Below are 17,074 nucleotides of genomic sequence, written 5' to 3' on the forward strand. Positions count from 1 at the left end.
CATGATCTTGCCCATATTATTCTATTATTCTGCCCAGTGGCAGGAGAGGGTCATATATCATGGCCTCTGGGACGCTCTGTATATGAAGATCATCTGGACTGTAGGTTTGATGCTTTCTGGAAGCCTCTGCCTTCCTGCATCTGTAGTAAATCCCAGGCGCTTAGGCTGTCTGTCCTGGAGCTTGCCCCCACTGGGGTCTGATGAGGACCTGGGGAAGGGGACAGAYGGAAGCATGCTGCCAACTCCAAACAACTCATTAGCCTGTTCCTGACTATCCTCTTTCCCATGTGTTCCTCATATGTGGACAGTAACAGGGCTTGGAGTTAAATGCATTGTACTGGCAATGGGAAGTGGCCATCTTCCCTGGAAGCCCTTCAGCCCTTTTCCCAGCATGCATTTAAATATGGGCTCATTATATGATGGGAGAAAGGCTACAAGCCTCCTGGTTAAAATGATGGTTGAGAGCAGGCTGCCTCCACCAGTGCAGTCATCTGGTGCACAGCTGAGCTTTTGAGGGGAGGAGGCCAGAGGGAACAAGCTAGATGAATTGTCCTGCCACACTGCGTAAAGCCTGTGGGCCATAGGTTGATCATCCTAGATATTTGCTTACAATCACGATGAACATTAGGATTTTGCAGTAAAACTTTAGAAAAATGCTTAACAGCATGAGAAAAATTTGTTTAAGCCACAGTGAACTCTCTAATTCTTCTTACCAGCCTTCCACAAGGAGGGAGCATCTGGTGGGCAGAACAGGTCAGAGTCCCAGGTGCATATGCTAGTGGTTTCATTGTCATCAACAGACATTACATTTTTTTGATTTATTTTGTGCAATGAATAAAACTTCATTTCCTGCTCTCTTAAGGATGTTCTACTTTGCTTGATTTGTACAAAAATGAACTATGGATGTATCCATATAAAAGTTGAAAGAAATTGGGTGACATGGATTTAACAATGGACATCCTTTTATCTGCTTAAGTATATACAACAATTCTTTTCATCTGAAATCTGAAATTTTATTCTGCAGTTAACTTTCCCTCCTCAGGACTGTTAGTTAAAGGTCAAGATACTCTTAGATGTGTAATAAAAGGAGAAAAGAGGAGAGCATTACACTTATAAATGTGGCTAATAAAATTGTAGTTTATTAGGCATATATTGATTGTTTAAGCACTTCTGTCCTCAGTAAAGGAAAAACAAGTGAACTCCGCATATAGCGGTTGGAAAAGCTAGGATTCACTTCTAATGTGTGTGTATAATCCAAATTTATTTGAAAAAAGAGCATGCTATGCACAGCTCAGTTATTTTCCTATTGGTATTTTTGATGAAAACATAATTTCTGCAAAATATTAATATCTATTCTTTCTAGGGAAATTCCAATTTTTTTTCTTTTGTCTTGAAAGATGAGGCAAGATACTGAGTTTGGAACAATGCAGGACAATATTTTCTAGCTTGTCAGATGACACCTTTCTGGGACCATTCAGTATTAAGTTGTATCTAATTAAACTGCTACCCTGTTTTGTGCAAGCTGCAGCCTGGATGTCTGTTTCTCCATTCTGGACCGTGTTCCTGGCTGGGTTTCCTAGGAAGCATTGCTGTCCTCTTTCTCGCTGAAGTGCTCAATAGGCTGTGCTCCTCTCGACTACAGTGTACCACAAGGGACATGCTCTTTTGAGGAGAGAAGAACTCATGTTTTGGGCAAATCAGGAGTTAACGTCTCATGTGAGGCCACAAACAGATAAAATTTTGGGGATTTCTGCTCTCACTTCTGAAGAGGTCTCCTACTTTCAAGATATCACCCCAAAAGAAATATGGGACAAGCGTGTTCTGGTGCAATTGAGATTTTTATGACTGGTGGTGTCCTGCTGCTTTAAACTTTGTCCTGTCCTGCTCTGCTTGAAGACAGACTGAGAGCAGCATCATACACACAATATCCTTTTCACCCCCCACTTCCTTGTGCCTCATCCTCAAATTTTTTTTTCCTTTAAGTTCCTGAGGGTTTTGCCCGTATTTAGTGTCCAGTATACGACATTTTCTATTTTCTGAATATTTACTATTCTTAGATATCTTAACCTGATTCAAAACCTTAATTGTGATGATACTTGCATCTTTAATGTGTGGCATGTTTGCCTTTCATGATCTTGTTTTTTTTCATTTGAAGAAACATGTTTCTTAGATCTGTGCAAAAGGTTTATGTGTAATAATCTTACTTAGGCAGAAGGCAAGGACATACTATAGTGGAGTATTCTGCTATTTTTAGTGTTTATCGCTGCTGTAGGGAAACATGTAGTGGTTTCTTAACTGATTTCTTAAAGTAACCTTCTGAACACATCCAGCATGTAATAGTGCTTAAAAACTCCCATTGTACATGATGAATTTTTTTGGCATTGAACACTGCGTTGAATTTGCTTTAAATGTGGTATGATCCTGTCCCCTGTGCTGGCTTGATATGGCTTCTTGTACAAATTTAAATGTTTTCCGTATTTCTTTTTCTTGAGTACAAGTTCATGTGTTCTGTCATGTTTTCTTGTATGGATGGCTAAGTAATACAGTTTTTGTTCACGCAAGGTTATCCTTTCTTTCTGCAGTCCAAGAAACAAAGCAAAAGTGTATTCCTAAAAATACGTTCTGCCTTTGCTGCAGCTCTGGCTCTACACAGTGTGTAGCCTGTTTACAAAGAAATGTGGACTTAATCTTTGTCCAGTTTTGCTTCTGAAAGGTACCATAAGCATGTAAAATCAAATTTTGATGTATAATGCTTATTGATTCCAGGTATGTCACAGAATCACAGAATGGTTGAGGYTGGAAGGGACCTCTGGAGATCATCTAGTCCAACCCCCCTGCTCAAGCAGGGTCACCTAGAGCACGTCGCACAGGATCCGTGTCCAGGCAGGTTTTGAATATCTCCAGAGAAGGAGACTCCACAACCTCTCTGGGCAACCTGTTCCAGTGCTCTGTCACCCTCACAGTGAAGAAGTTTTTCCTCATGTTCAGATGGAACTTCCCATGTTTCAGTTTGTGCCCGTTGCCTCGTGTCCTGTCGCTCGGCACCACTGAAAAGGGTCTGGCTCCATCCTCTTGACACCCTTCCTTTAGATATTTGTACACATTGATAAGATCCTTTCTCAGTCTTCTCTTCTCCAGGCTGAAGAGGYCCAGCTCGCTCAGTCTTTCCTCATAAGAGAGATGCTCCAGTCCCCTAATCATCTTTGTAGCCCTTCGCTGGACTTGCTCCAGTAGTGCCACATCCCTCTTGTACTGGAGAGCCCAGCACTGGACACAGTAMTCCAGMTGTGGCCTCASCAGGGCTGAGTAGAGGGGGAGGATCACCTCYCTYGACCTGCTGGCACCACTCTTCCTGATGCACCCCAGGATACCRTTGGCCTTCTTGGCCACARSGGCACATTGCTGSCTCATGSTTAACTTGTTGTCCAGCAGCACTCCCAGGTCCTTCTCCGCAGAGCTGCTTTCCAGCAGGTCAACCCCCAACCTGTACTGGTGCATGGGGTTATTCCTCCCTAGGTGCAGGACCCTGCACTTGCCTTTGTTGTACTTTGAGGTTCCTCTCCGCCCACCTCTCCAGCCTGTCGAGGTCCCTCTGAATGGCAGCACAGCCCTCTGGCGTATCTGCCACTCCTCCCAGTTTTGTATCGTCAGCAAACTTTCTGAGGGTGCACTCTGTCCCTTCATCCAGGTCATTGATGAAGAAGTTGAACAAGACTGGACCCAGTACTGACCCCTGGGGGACACCACTAGCTACAGCTATACTGATTAATTGTTAATGATTCTAATTAAACAACAAATGAGTCTTGCACAGTGTGGGTTTTTTTGTATGTACCTTCGCTGCAGTTTCAAAACTTGTTTTAGAAATAATGGGAGAACAGGTTGATGTAGAGAGGAGGACAGGGGTGCATATTAACATACAGATCCATCCATGTATTTTTCAGTTTTGTAGGTTTTAACATTTTCAGAGTGATTCTTTGGTTGCTACCTGAGAGATCTCATATGTTTCAGCTTTGTACTCATCGTTGACTTCAGATGACGTCTTTTTTTGTTGCTTGCTACTGTTTAAGATGTTGTAGCATACACAGTTTTCCACTTGAGCTATTTTCTGCTGCCTGAGCTTATGCTCTGTTTTTCCTAACTTCCCTTTCTTGCTCTAGCCACCTTTCTCACCTGCATGCATATAGTGTTTCAGTTGATACTTCATTTTTAATATTAATGTAGGTTTATTGAATTATTACATAATGTGTTTTGTTTAATTAAAGGAGTGTAAGACTTGAATTTTGAAAGGGGTTGATGTTACATTTTAAGATAAGCAATGTGTAAACATATTCACCATCAGAAAGCCAGACCTTAGAAGTTTGTATGGTAATCCTGTATCAGTTTCCATAAATCTGTTTTTTTACAGAATCCCAATTTAAGGTGGATTTTAGAAGAGAGACTAATTAGAGGGCAAAGGTAGTTTTCATCAATGAAATGTTTATGGTATTTGGAAGTGCTTTTCTGACAAAAACAGAGTGCTGTGTTTTTGAGCTTAAATTTATATAATAAAAAATTCAGGTTCTGATTTCATCAATTAGCTTAATCCCTTTAATAGAATATTTGGATGAATCTCGTAATTTAGAACAAAGAACACTTACACAATTTTTTGTGGGAATTTCAAAGTATTTTTGTTTGGCTCGTTAAGCAAAGGTAGGGTGCTTAGAATTTTCTGATGAAGATATTTCTGACAGTAAAAATGCAAACAATATTCATCTTTATATCACACTTCTGTTTATAATAGAGCTGTTTATGAACTTTCCCTTGCTATAATTTTTGATGGAAAATGGTTTCTTTTAGGAAAAACTTACATTTTTTTCCCCTCTTGGAAATGCTACTGTTATCCTATTTTTCTAATTGTCCTTTTGGAAATCTTCATTTCTAAAACTCTTCCTTTCATTCTATGAAATGTTTAGGTATTTCACAGTTTTGTCCAAAGCTTTTCATATATAAAACCACTTACATATTTTCAGTAGAATGCTAAATATTCAAGATTAAAGTAAGTGTTCATCACTACAATGTTGTTCCTCCTCTTAAGATCCATTTTCTTAATTGAGTCATTGCTTTTCCAATTTCTTCATTAAAATGATCCCCTCCATGTGAACATGGCTTTAGACTTCATCTAACATATTGGGAAACTGTGATACATAATATGCTTTTAAATATTCATTTAAACTATAGTAGTAATGTCAAATGCAAACACTTCTTCATGATCTTTTTTGCTATGAAATATAGTTTAGGATATGCAGAAAGTTTTATTAGCAATAATATACATTGTGATTTGGTTGGAAGGGGGTATACAATGTCTCCCCCTCTGCCTTGTGCCAAGGTCATGATAACTTATGTTCCCAAGTGATGCAAGATAGCTGTAGACCACTGAATCTGTTAGTGTTTGCTATGTCGATGACATTTCTTGGCCCAGAGCTAAGTACTTTGTGTTTGTAGGCCATGCCCTGGGCTTCCCATTGCCGCACAGCACAGTGTAGCGCTTGGGGTGCTGCTGGGGGTGAGCATGGGTGCAGCAGAGATGCTGCTTCATTGCAGGAAAAAATAACACGTGAGCCACTGGTAGCTGCACAGTTCTGTGGAGCGCATGGTTTGCTACAACTGGTTTTACTGTATGCTACTATTCAAGAACATGTTTTACTGACTATTTCATAACAAGCTTCTGTCATAAAGTCTTGGTAATATTTTGTAATATACCTACAAAAATCCACCTGCATGCTCTTCTGCAAAAGGTTTAATGACTCGAGTCTTTTCCACTCTCCCATCCATCCCTCCCCCTAGGGATGCAGGGTGTCTATAACTTCCCTAAAATGGCAACATGAGGCAAAGTAACTCTGAAACTCAGGCTTTTCCTGCTTGAAAAACAACCCTTTTCTCCAAAAGGGAAAAAAGAAAATCTTGCCAAATCTTGCTAGATACATGGAGTTAACAACACCTTTCATTGCTTATCTGAAGTGCTTGAACACAATGTCTTTGGCTTGCTATATTATCTTGTGCAGCCCTGTTTTACATAAAGAACAGCTGGATGTATCTGAAGTGCGTACTGGCATCTAGTTTCTGAACATTGTGCCATCAGATATTCAGATGGTTTAAAAGGTAGTTATCTAAACAACTGTATGTTAATAGGGAAAATATGGTGCTTGGATGCCAAATTAAAATTTACTGTCAAATGTGAGGGTTTTCTTGTTTTTATTCTTTGTTTTTGGCATCTAAGAATGCTAGAACTAAGACTTACTGCTTTGTGTGTACTTCGTTTTGGTATGTTGTAGCTTGTTGAAGTATTGCCGTGAGATGCTTGTGGGAGTTTTTTTATGCTAGTTGGTTTGGCGGTTGTTCAGAGAGCCGTTTTCACATCTCCTTCCAAACTATTTTGGTAAATGTACAGAGCTTGTATATAATAAGCCATTTAGTAAATTTTGGTGTTTTTAAATTCTTGTAGAGAGACAATCACACACTTCAGTTTTACTATAGAAATTTAGCAAAATAGGTGTCTGTGAAAGAGAATATTAAGGGCAGCATCTGCTACTTTTTTCTTGGATTAAGTCAGAGGATCAGCCATGCTATGACTCATACGCTTTTGTGAGTGTTATTTCTTGCGTGTTAAAAGATGCTGTTTTTAAGGAGCACTTCCATTTTTGCTTCTACCACTTCATTTTTGTTTCCTTGTCCTTTTGTCATCTTTGTCATACTATCTCACCTCCATTTCTGATCATCTATTGCTCTGTCCTTTTTGGCACCAATCAATAGTCAGTACTGGAATAAACAAATACTGGAGATGCTTCCTGCCATCCTGGATTAATCGGTTTTAAAGACCAGAAGGACCTTTTTGATCATCTAATCTGATTTTGTATAAGAATGCGTATACACTGAACTAGTTTCCTCTGATCTTTAGGGCTACCATAGATTGGATTTTTTCCTTGGCCTAACATATGGCATCCAAAAAATTCATCTGCTACCTGAAAGTTTTTCTTGGGTAGACTTTTGAGGGTGTCTTTTTTTTTTTAAAAACCTTGATCATGGTTGGTGTTGTCACAGCTGTGCATGCCCAGCCAATGCTCAGCAGTGTTGGGGGAACGGTATGAGACTCTTGTGTGGAAAGCAGAAATGGAGAGTACTTTCTCCCTCATGTTAGGAAGACAAAGAGGATTTTGTGTGCATCATAGTATTAGCGAGAGCTTGTTACAAAGGTTCGAACAGCATATCTGGGCAATATTGAGGAATTTGGACAATAAGAGGTGTGGGAAAGGACTCAGCTGGACCACTGTGCTGTGGCTGGCGTACTTCCTTCTTTAAGAGGGATTTGGCAAAATATGAGCTGTGTTGGGTTTTGTGGCATGAATATGGGTGGATGGACTTGAGTACAACACTGCCCTGGTATATTAAGCCTGGAGTAATGTTTGTGTAGAAGTGGTAAAGGAGAGAATAAAGTGGGGGCAGGTGACCAGAAAAGCACTTTTGGGTAGGTTGGCAGTTCTCGAGTTCGCTGGGATGTGCTCTATGTGCCATGCATTTCTGCAGGCTTGTTTTCTCAGGCCTGTGTGGAGTATGGCCAGTTTTTAGACAGGGTAAGCAGCTGTTGTGTTAGTTGTTCAATTCAACTGAAAACCGCCACTGCTTTCCGGTGCCTGCTCTTCTGTTCCTGCCACTTTCCGCCCTTTGTGCCGCCGATACAGCAGTCAGCAGCTTAACATTGTCATGGGTGTGTTTTCTTTTTCAAGATTCTCAATTTCTGGTGCTTTTGAAGACTTGAAGCTTAGGTTAGAGTTGGTTAAAATATTTTTGTGAAGATTTAATTTCGCTGCGGAAGCTTGCAACATGCAGCTGCTGTGCTTCTGAGATATCTTCCTATCTTCTTTGGTCCTGTGCCCCCTGAGAGAGAATCCAAGTGTCCGCTGAGGAATTACTGTGTATTTTGTAGCTTTCTGCAGCTATAAATTAGAGTTGGTAAGGGAAGAGTAAGAAGGTGTAGCGCTCTGCAACTTGGTAACTCTCAGCCTTTCATGTGCAAGTTACAGCAGCCTTGAAGTACTTTCCTGCTGTTAGGAATGTGTAAAATGAGAGGCTGTTGGCCCTAAATGTCTCTGTGCAAACCCCATGTGACGGGCCCTTGAACTAATCAATGCTATGCACCTTAGTGATTCCTGTCAAGGAGACATAACAAATAAGATTTCATCAGTGATTTATGTTAATTGGAGTGGTGTTAATAAAAGCTCTCTGAAAGTGAAAAGCTTGTGCCTCAATGTGCTAACTCCTCTTTAGCTCCTAATTACAGTACAAAGCTTTTATTTTAAAACAAATCGCAGCTAGAAACCCTATCTGTTAAGTTTGTACATTGTGCAAATCTTTGGATCAAAGATGTATTTTCTACAGTGAAAATTGTCCTGGAGTTTTAACTAGACATAAATCATAAATCTTTGCTATAACATACCTCAGAAAATAAGTAATTCTTAGGTGTTTCATGCTGAAACAAGAGAAATGTATGTGGAGTCTTCTGTCTTATGTCATGTCTTTAGTTTTTGAGTGATTTAGTTTTTGTGCTGTCGAGAGCTTAAGAAGTCCTTGGTGTGGTAACAGAAAATGTAATATTTCCAGATATGTGTAAGTAATATTTTTTTGGTGGTGGTTGACCTAAAATAGTATAGTGGCGAGGATGGGTTTGTATTTTAAAGGAAAATTTTAAGCACCTCCTTGATTTCCTAAAACAAGCATATCCTTAAAAAAAAAAAAAAAGTTTTCATTGTACATTTCTATCACTACTGTTTTCTAGGACTAAATGAACTCTAACTTCTGTACATTTTAAAACTTGGTGAGACACGGAAGTGTTTCCCATGCAAGTGTAAACCCACCTGGGGAAAAAAAACAAACCCAGTCAAAAATCTTTAATTTGCAGAGATAGTTGCATGTAAGCTATGGATACAAAAGTAACAGACAAAACTTCTTCTCCTCCACCTACAAAGCTTTTGATTAAAATAAGGATATCTTCCGAGTAAAATATAATATTAACTTGTAAATAACATACAGATGAACATCACTTACTTTGCACATAATACATTTTAATACACTGTCTTTCAAAGCTGAGTACAGAAACACAGATTATGAGTGAAAATGTTGTGGTATATCCAGACCATCTATGCTTTTTTGTTTGAAATTATTTTGCAGGCTGAACGTAGGGGGGAAGAATGTATATTATAAATTATGTCCATGAAGATAGGTATGGCACCCTTCTGCTTGTGAAAATAATCATTAAATAATTAGATCATTATGGTATATATCTGACACTGTAAGAAACAGTAGTTTATAGATACTTATTCAAACTCACATATGTATTTACATATATGGATATACTTGTACTGTATAATAATATAAATAATTTTTAGTGTTTATAAATAATATTTGTTGCATATGTACATTATATTTCCATAACCTCAGTTATCTAGCTTCATTACTATTTTTAATGATGTAGCTTCATTATCATATTGTTAAGGCCTAGCTTTCTATGGTTTCTATATAAATGAATAATTTAAAATCATGCATATGAAGTGTGGCTTGCTCTTTTCCAGCAGCTGTACCAAAATGGTTGTGAGATTGTGCTGTGCAGTCTAGTGCAGTTAGTAACTCTGGCTTCTAGGGGTATTTCCCTTTAGCTCCTTTCTTCATTTCTTCCAAACTATTCCGCCAGTGCCTAAAACCCAGAACGCGTTCTCCTGTACTCTGCCGGCAGAAAGCCTGAAGCTGATCCTTGGCCTAGGAAGAAGAGCAGGTGGAAGCAGCATCAAAAGGCATGGTTGTGTGTGTGTGCGTGTGCGTGCGCACGCATGGGATCGGAGGTTGTTAGGCTTCCTGTGCATATGTGCTGTGGCAAACCAAGCTTGCGCTGCGCTGCTCTCCACCATTGCTGCAGCTTGTATTAGGATTCAGCTTCTAACTGTTGGATCATCCTAGGCTGCAGAGAGTGTGTGTGTGTGTGTGTGTGTGTGTGTGTGTGTGTGTGTGTTTTTTGTTTTTTAATCTAGCGATCTTAGGGTTTACGTTCTGAGTTTGTACTATCCACTGTGGTTTGTTTTAAATGCTAAACTGATGGGCCGTTGTTAAAACACCTTCCTTAAGTATGTTGTCTTTCTTGGGAAGATGTGTGTAATTAAAGACTGTAATACAATACATTTGCACATAGGAGCAGATGGAAGATGATGGAAGAGTGTGCATACAATATGATTATAATCTATGCACCAAAAAAGGAGCAGAGGGAAGGAAGCATCCTTGACTTTTGCAATCTTATCTGTGACATGTTAATTTTCAGACAGAAATGACATTTTGGTGAGCTGTATCTGTATATCTGGAAGTATTAGTGACTTCAGTTTGTAGATAAGTTTGGCTTTGACACTTGTTACTTAAAAATCTGTAGTTGGTTTAGGTGATGCCAGTCTTGACTAGTAGTATTTTTTGGCACCTAGAGTTTTATGAAAACCATAGAAGTATATTTACAATTAACTCTCAAATACTCCGAATCATGATTTGGAATGAGGTTTTGACTTCATACTGTAGGTGCTTTTTGTTCTTAATCTATGTTGTTATTTCTTTACTTTTTACAGAGAACTGCTAAAACCCATAGGCTGTCCGTCTCTATTACATCTCTTATTTTTAACCCTTGTATTGAAGGTACAACTCTTCAATCTTATTTTAAATTAACTTTTTAATTGCATTTTCTATTTAAACTATATTTGTTCATCCTAGTGCTTGCAAAGTATATGGTAGTTTAAAACTATACAAGGCTGTTCATCATTTGGCACAAAAGCTACCTAAGTGTTAGTGTGTGTGTGCCTATGTGTTTCCACGAAGGGTACGGGATTAGAATGAAACTCTAACTGCCTGGAGATCTTGCTGATCWAAACTTTCTTGTAAAGAGAGGGATTTGCTTTCTGATTAATGGAATTATCTGTTATTGCAACTGCTCTTTAGGACTATGGATAAAAAGCATCAGTCAAGTGAAACTTTCCTTACTTTTGGTATGAATGCAGCTGTATTTAAATATAGTATTGTCGGTAGTATAGGTTAGGTCCAGAAGAAGCTCAAGAAACTCTCCACCATCCCTACAGATATATACCATATAACATGATAAATATGTTAGGGAAACCTGGATGAATTGATATGACCTAATGGTGTGTTACCTGTGATTACTTTCTGTAAGACTTAAATTAAAAAATTTATTAATGAAAACCAGTAGATCTAAACCTGACAAATTATGAGTTTAAGAGAAACTTTTTTATTATTTTAGGTTTAAAAATATGCTTGGCTTATAATATTCAACACTTTTATTACGGATGTTGTTCTGCATTTTAATTTGAAATAAGATATATTCTTTTCTTGCACACTAATGCTCCCTGAGCTTCTGTGTTTGGCATTATGTAAGATTAGAGGATGCTTCCAGACTCTTCATTTTCCCTACACTATTTTTTTTCTTTCCTTTCCCCAAGTTACTTTTGCATCTTATACCTCCACTCTACTGTCCAATTTTTAATCTCTTCCTTTTACGTGTGGCTGGAGTGCACAGTTGAACGCAAACAGTAACAACCCTTTTTTCCCTGCGTCTTTCAGAATGTTTGTATTTTTTGTTCCCTTGAGCACTCAACTTTATTTCTTGCTGACGCTCACTTTCCTCCCTCATATTAAATCTGAATTCATTCTTTCATTACAAATTAGACCAGGGATGAAAGAAAAAATATTTTCAGAATGATTGTCACAAATTTGGGGGAAGGGGTTTTGTTCTTATTTTTGGTTAAAAACACTTTAATTAGTTGGTACCAAGGAAAGTAAATTCTTTTGAAGAAATTTTTATTCATGTCAAAATTCACATAAGGAAGAAAGTGGCATGTATGAGGCGGTCACTTGAAACCACAGTAAATGTTGTGTGCTGATTTAAAAAGTACCAACTGCTTTAGAAGAAGCACACTGAATTTTAAACTATGTGATGAAAAATTACATTTTGTGATGTTATAATTACAGAGGTCTCTTGTTAAACTTTACAAATGCTATAATGTGGTTTTGACATCTGTGTTTTTCTAAGATATAGCATTTTGGTTGTTTTATGTAATAGATGTCTGACTATTTTAGAAGATAAATTGTTGTTACTTATCTTTACATTAATATTCCAAAAGCTTGCTTTTTTATTTAAAAAGCAGTACATTATAAATAACAGTAAGTGCTTTGAAATGGTGTACATATTACAGACTGACACTTGCAAAAGAAATGATTGATTATAAGTAAAACTTATTCATGTACATGTTTTAGATGAGTTGTGCTTATGTGTACTCCTTTGCATTTATTAACCAGAAAGTTTGTACAGCTATTCAGCTAGCTTTTTAGTTTTGTCCATTAATTTTGTTAGGTGTTTAGGTATGACATAATTCATAAATTACTTCTGGTGAAACTCTTTTCTTCCCCATCGTGGTATGTAGGGGGAAAAAATAAAGAATAAAAATGAAATACAAAACTTAAACTGAATTGTTACAAAATACAGTAGTGCAACTAAAACATTAATTACAAAGATTTTGATAACTTTATCCTCCTCCTCTTATGGAAATTACAGAAACTGTCTGACTAACTGGGGAAGACTGGAACCCACCACTAACTTGGCTTCTGTGTTTAGAATTTGAACAGTTGAAAAGTTAGAAAACTATGAAAATTAGGATAAGTGATGCCTTCGCCAGACATGTGAATGTCTTTAAAATTTGACATACAATTATATTCACCCAACATTTTCTAATTTGTTAAAGCTATTTTAACATTATTAATATATAGTTGTAATACTACATACAGTAACATAGTATTATGCATATGTGGATAGAATGTGCAGAAAATATACTGCATAGGAATAAGTATGGTATGTTCGAGAAGCAAGTTAGGAAGTAACTTTTTGTCTTAATATGGCATTAAAAAGCCACGAGTATTCTTTTTGTGAAGACTGTCCTTAGTTCTTAAAAACAGATTTTTTTTTTTTTTTTAGCAGTGTAATGTAAATGGTTGTAACTTCCTGTTGTAACTGTTTATTTAAAGAGATTCCCAGTGCTTTTGACTTTGCAGAATGGAGTGAAAACTCTAGATTCAGTGTTGCTCTGCCCATGGCTGAGAAATCTCATTCCTGCTTGAACCTCCCTGCACTGGAAGAAGTTCCCGAAAGTCCCATTTCCAACTGGGGAAGGATTTCCCTAGTGCATGCTCTGTGGAAAATGGCCACAAACTCAAATTTGGCTTGGACCCATCTCAAACAGTAAGCCAGGAGGAAAGGACTGTTAGGCTAAAATCCATGACCCCACCACATATTGGTTGTGCTGGTTTTAAGCTTGGTATCCTCAGGAAACCAGACATACACCATTATATTGTGTGTCATTCATTCTTCTCTTCTTCTGCCGACTGCTCCATTAAATTTTTGAATCTATTGACCAGTTTCAACTAATTTTCATGGAGAAGTAGAATTAGAAGAATTTAAAGGATACGTACTTAAGTGTGTGAAAATCAGTGACAGGTGAGGAGACCCTCATGAGGATGTGCCTCCTCCCATCATTGGCATGTAGAATCTGTTCCCATTTAGTTGACCCCTTTTGTCTCTGCTCCTCCCTGCAAAACTGCCAAAAGCCAACATGATGCTGAGCAATGGAGAGAGCTCACTAGCATGTTTTCCAGGTAGAGTGTTGTGCCTTGGGCCCTTTCCTGTCATATGACAGAGGTTTGTCATGATATTAGAAACTTGAGTGCTGGGGATCACTGAACTGGCAAGGTTGTTGCTGGGGCCCTGCTGTAGGTATGCTGCTCAGTACTTTTTGGGATTAGGAGAAAATTTGGTCTGGACAGTATTATGCCTTCCTCTTGGGGAGCCAGGTGGCAAGGTTATGTTGTAATAAAAATTATTATTACATCTTGGCAGGTGCTTGGTGGGGGGAATTCTTGCATAAGGGGTCTGGCTTTCTAATAGATTGAAAGTGTGTTAGGGAAAAGTACCCACTAAAAGTGGGAAATGGAGCTGCAGCTACAGTGCACTACTACAGTGGGGAAACAAGCACCCTTAATCTTCCACCATGAAGGGAAGTGACATCTCAGCTAAGAGTCTGGGGCCAGCTTAAATAGTGTGTGTGTGTGGGGGGGGCAGGGACGAGTGGGGACGGGCGGACTAGTGCTAGCCCTCTAGCAGGTGGAACAGATTACAATAGGAAGAGTAAGCTGAAGGGGCCAAGTTTTTGCTAATAGTTCCCAGATGTTGTTTAATAAATCAGTGGCATGATCAAACCATGCTCCCAATGGTTTTTCTATTTTTCTGCAGTGTTCAGGACAACATATCTGATAAATGTTGTCGAAAGTGCTCAGCTGTTCTTAATATTGTGAGGGACTTGTGACAAAGATGGGAGTATATCCATTGTCTTGCAAAATATCACATCAAAAGTGTAAACTGGCTTAAGTACTGTTACTTCAGTACACAGAAGAAATGCAGTGATATCAGAAAAAAAGGGTCTGTTAAGTTGCTGCTCATCAGCTCAGTGGCTGGAGCTTTTTGTATTGTGAAGTTATTCTGTAGCAGACCCTGAACTGTGGAATAAGCTGAATGAGAGCAGAAGAGTCAAACTGTCCTAGAGTTTTCACATATGGAGATAAACTGTTGTATTTTAAATGTATTCTGTTTTGTTCAGAATTAATTTTCAAGTGAAAATATATTTTAGATATTAGTAATTAAGAAAAGAACATGAACAATTCTAGTATCTCTTAATTTTATTAAGTTTGAATGTTTTTGAACACAAATCACAGAAGAAAATAAAAATGATGCAGGTCACTTCTTGTCTCTTTTCTTCTCGTATTTGCAATCTGTTCTCCTTTATGTGTTTTCTGTCAGTCCTTCCTCCTGACCCTTCAGTTAGTAAACCATTTTAGCCGCTCTTTCTTCTCACGTCTATACATAGAGACTATGAACAGGCAAGAGGGCAAAGATGGTGAGCAACCACCTCTTCTATATGGCTTAGAGAGATGCATCCACAGCTGTCCTACACGGAGGATGCTTTGTATCCATTTGCTTTGGTGGAAGAGCTCACTGAGCACCAGTCTTGCTGGACCCTTCCTTTTGTGTGACTTCTTCCAGGCTACCCTGGTTTGAGAACTACCAAGTTAGAGTTGTGTGCACTGGGAGCTTTGTGGAACAAACGTATAGGAACTGTCCTTTGTTCCTGCCATACCTCCCACTACAGGAATGCCACATCTTGAGTAGAGCTGCCAGTTGCTACTGTAATATTTCTTACTGTTTGCTGTTTTCTTCCTTGTAGAGGAAGAAAACTCCGCTCTAGCACAGCAGAGTCCTGATCCATGACTAGGTATTGAACAAACACAGAGTAATATTACAGAATGAGACCCCCCCACCCCAACCAAAGCACTGGGCAAACTTCCTGTAACATGAGGAAGAGTGAAATCTTTAAAAGGCTTATCCTAGGAGAAATTGTGGAAAAGACATTTTGAGATGTTTATTTCTATTAGATAGTACTTTCAACATGGTAGGTGGCCTCTTTTTTTTTTTTTTTTTTTAAAGCACAATAAATGTATCAGGAACTTTACTAGATGGTCATTTAACAGATGATAATGTAACTTTCTTCTCAAAACAGAAAGAAGATATTTGGACAACTCACTTCCATCAAAAAGACTTGCAAGTCAGTTTATTTGTCACTCTGTCTTGGGTGCTGAGAAACTGGGTGTATTTCTGAGGAGACTGAGGAGCACTTATGGAGAGCTGTTTGTCTTATGTATCTTTGGCTGTATGGCCTTATCACCATAGTCTTTCAGACTTGGACAGCTCCCCTTCTTGTAAGCAAGACTTTTACTCTCAAATATCTCTGATGATCAGGTAATCAAAACAGTAGCAGCATCACAGGGAGATGTTATTTCCCAGAAATCAGTAGGCAGACAGCACAGATTCTGCGGCATCAGTGCAACGTGCTTCCTGCAAGCTGCTTCATTTTCAATTGGGGCTGCTGTTGCAGCTTTCCAGCCTATCTCTATTTTTCGTGTAGATTTGACTCGTACCTCTGCTTCAGAGCACATTGCATTAGGCTAATATAGAAGTAACAAAACACAGCTTATGATAGGAGACTGATAAATTTAACCTCTTGACCCAGTATAGGTAATCTAAGTGAGCCTTGTGGGTCACTGTTACTACTTGATTATCTGAATCTAACGTAAGCTGAGACCGGATGCAACAAGGAGAGTAAACCCAGACTAGCACTTTGCTAAATCATTTCTTAATTGCTTCAGCTTGCCCTATTACATTATTCTTAACCGGTCTAATGAATGTGCTTCTACCCAGAATTCCCTGGTATTTCTCCTCAGTAGTGAGGTACTTAATTTAAAGAGTTGATTTTGCTGCATTTCTATGTGAAATGATACTGAAAAACATTTAAATGCAAAAAATGAAGATCTCTTCTACAGTCTTCTCTTGTCTTAGAGAAAGACAAAGCTCTGCCCAAAGTAAGTTATTCTTACTGTACGCTGAGGTAGGTTTTTGCCTGTTTGAAGAGATTTAAGGCTGGGTTTTGCATCAGTGAAAGAAAATGGACCAACTTGAATAACTTCTTACAGATAGCATAGATGTGTATATAATGCATATACATTTCAGTATATAATACAGAACTCCTTAATAATTACTCCAAAATAGTGATCAAATTGGATTTAAACATTGTCTACTTAAATGTCAGCATATCCCTTCATTTGAATCAACTATTTGTACTGCTAATATGTACAGTATTGATCATCAGTCAATATAATCTCATTTTTTTGTAAGTTTACAGGTGGAAACACTATTTAAATAATAGTTCTTTTGTCCTTTTACTTTCTAAATAAATATTCTTTCAGTATTTTATAGTGTCATGATTACTGAAAGTACTTAAATGCATGTCCTGTCATGTAATGCAACTATTTCGTTTTAGAATCACAGAATCGCTGAGGTTGGAAGGGACCTCTGGAGATCATCTAGTCCAACCCCCCTGCTCAAGCAGGGTCACCTAGAGCA

At 38.3% G+C, this 17,074-nt stretch overlaps 1 protein-coding gene across 1 annotated transcript in view; it reads left to right on the forward strand.

Annotated features, from left to right (window-relative positions):
* LOC112969610 (vacuolar protein sorting-associated protein 13B-like) overlaps nucleotides 1-16,854 on the forward strand; it is a 40,736-nt gene extending 23,882 nt beyond the window's left edge. The window contains exons 4-5 of the mRNA XM_026073067.1: nucleotides 10,632-10,698; nucleotides 15,675-16,854. Coding sequence (XP_025928852.1) covers nucleotides 10,632-10,698; nucleotides 15,675-15,844 — 237 coding nt within the window. The 3' untranslated portion in view covers nucleotides 15,845-16,854. The remainder of the gene's footprint in view (nucleotides 1-10,631; nucleotides 10,699-15,674) is intronic.
* Nucleotides 16,855-17,074: the final 220 nt, after the last annotated feature.

The sequence above is a fragment of the Apteryx rowi genome, unplaced genomic scaffold (assembly GCF_003343035.1).
Source record: "Apteryx rowi isolate R43461 unplaced genomic scaffold, aptRow1 scaffold_1095, whole genome shotgun sequence".
Lineage (NCBI taxonomy): Eukaryota > Metazoa > Chordata > Aves > Apterygiformes > Apterygidae > Apteryx > Apteryx rowi.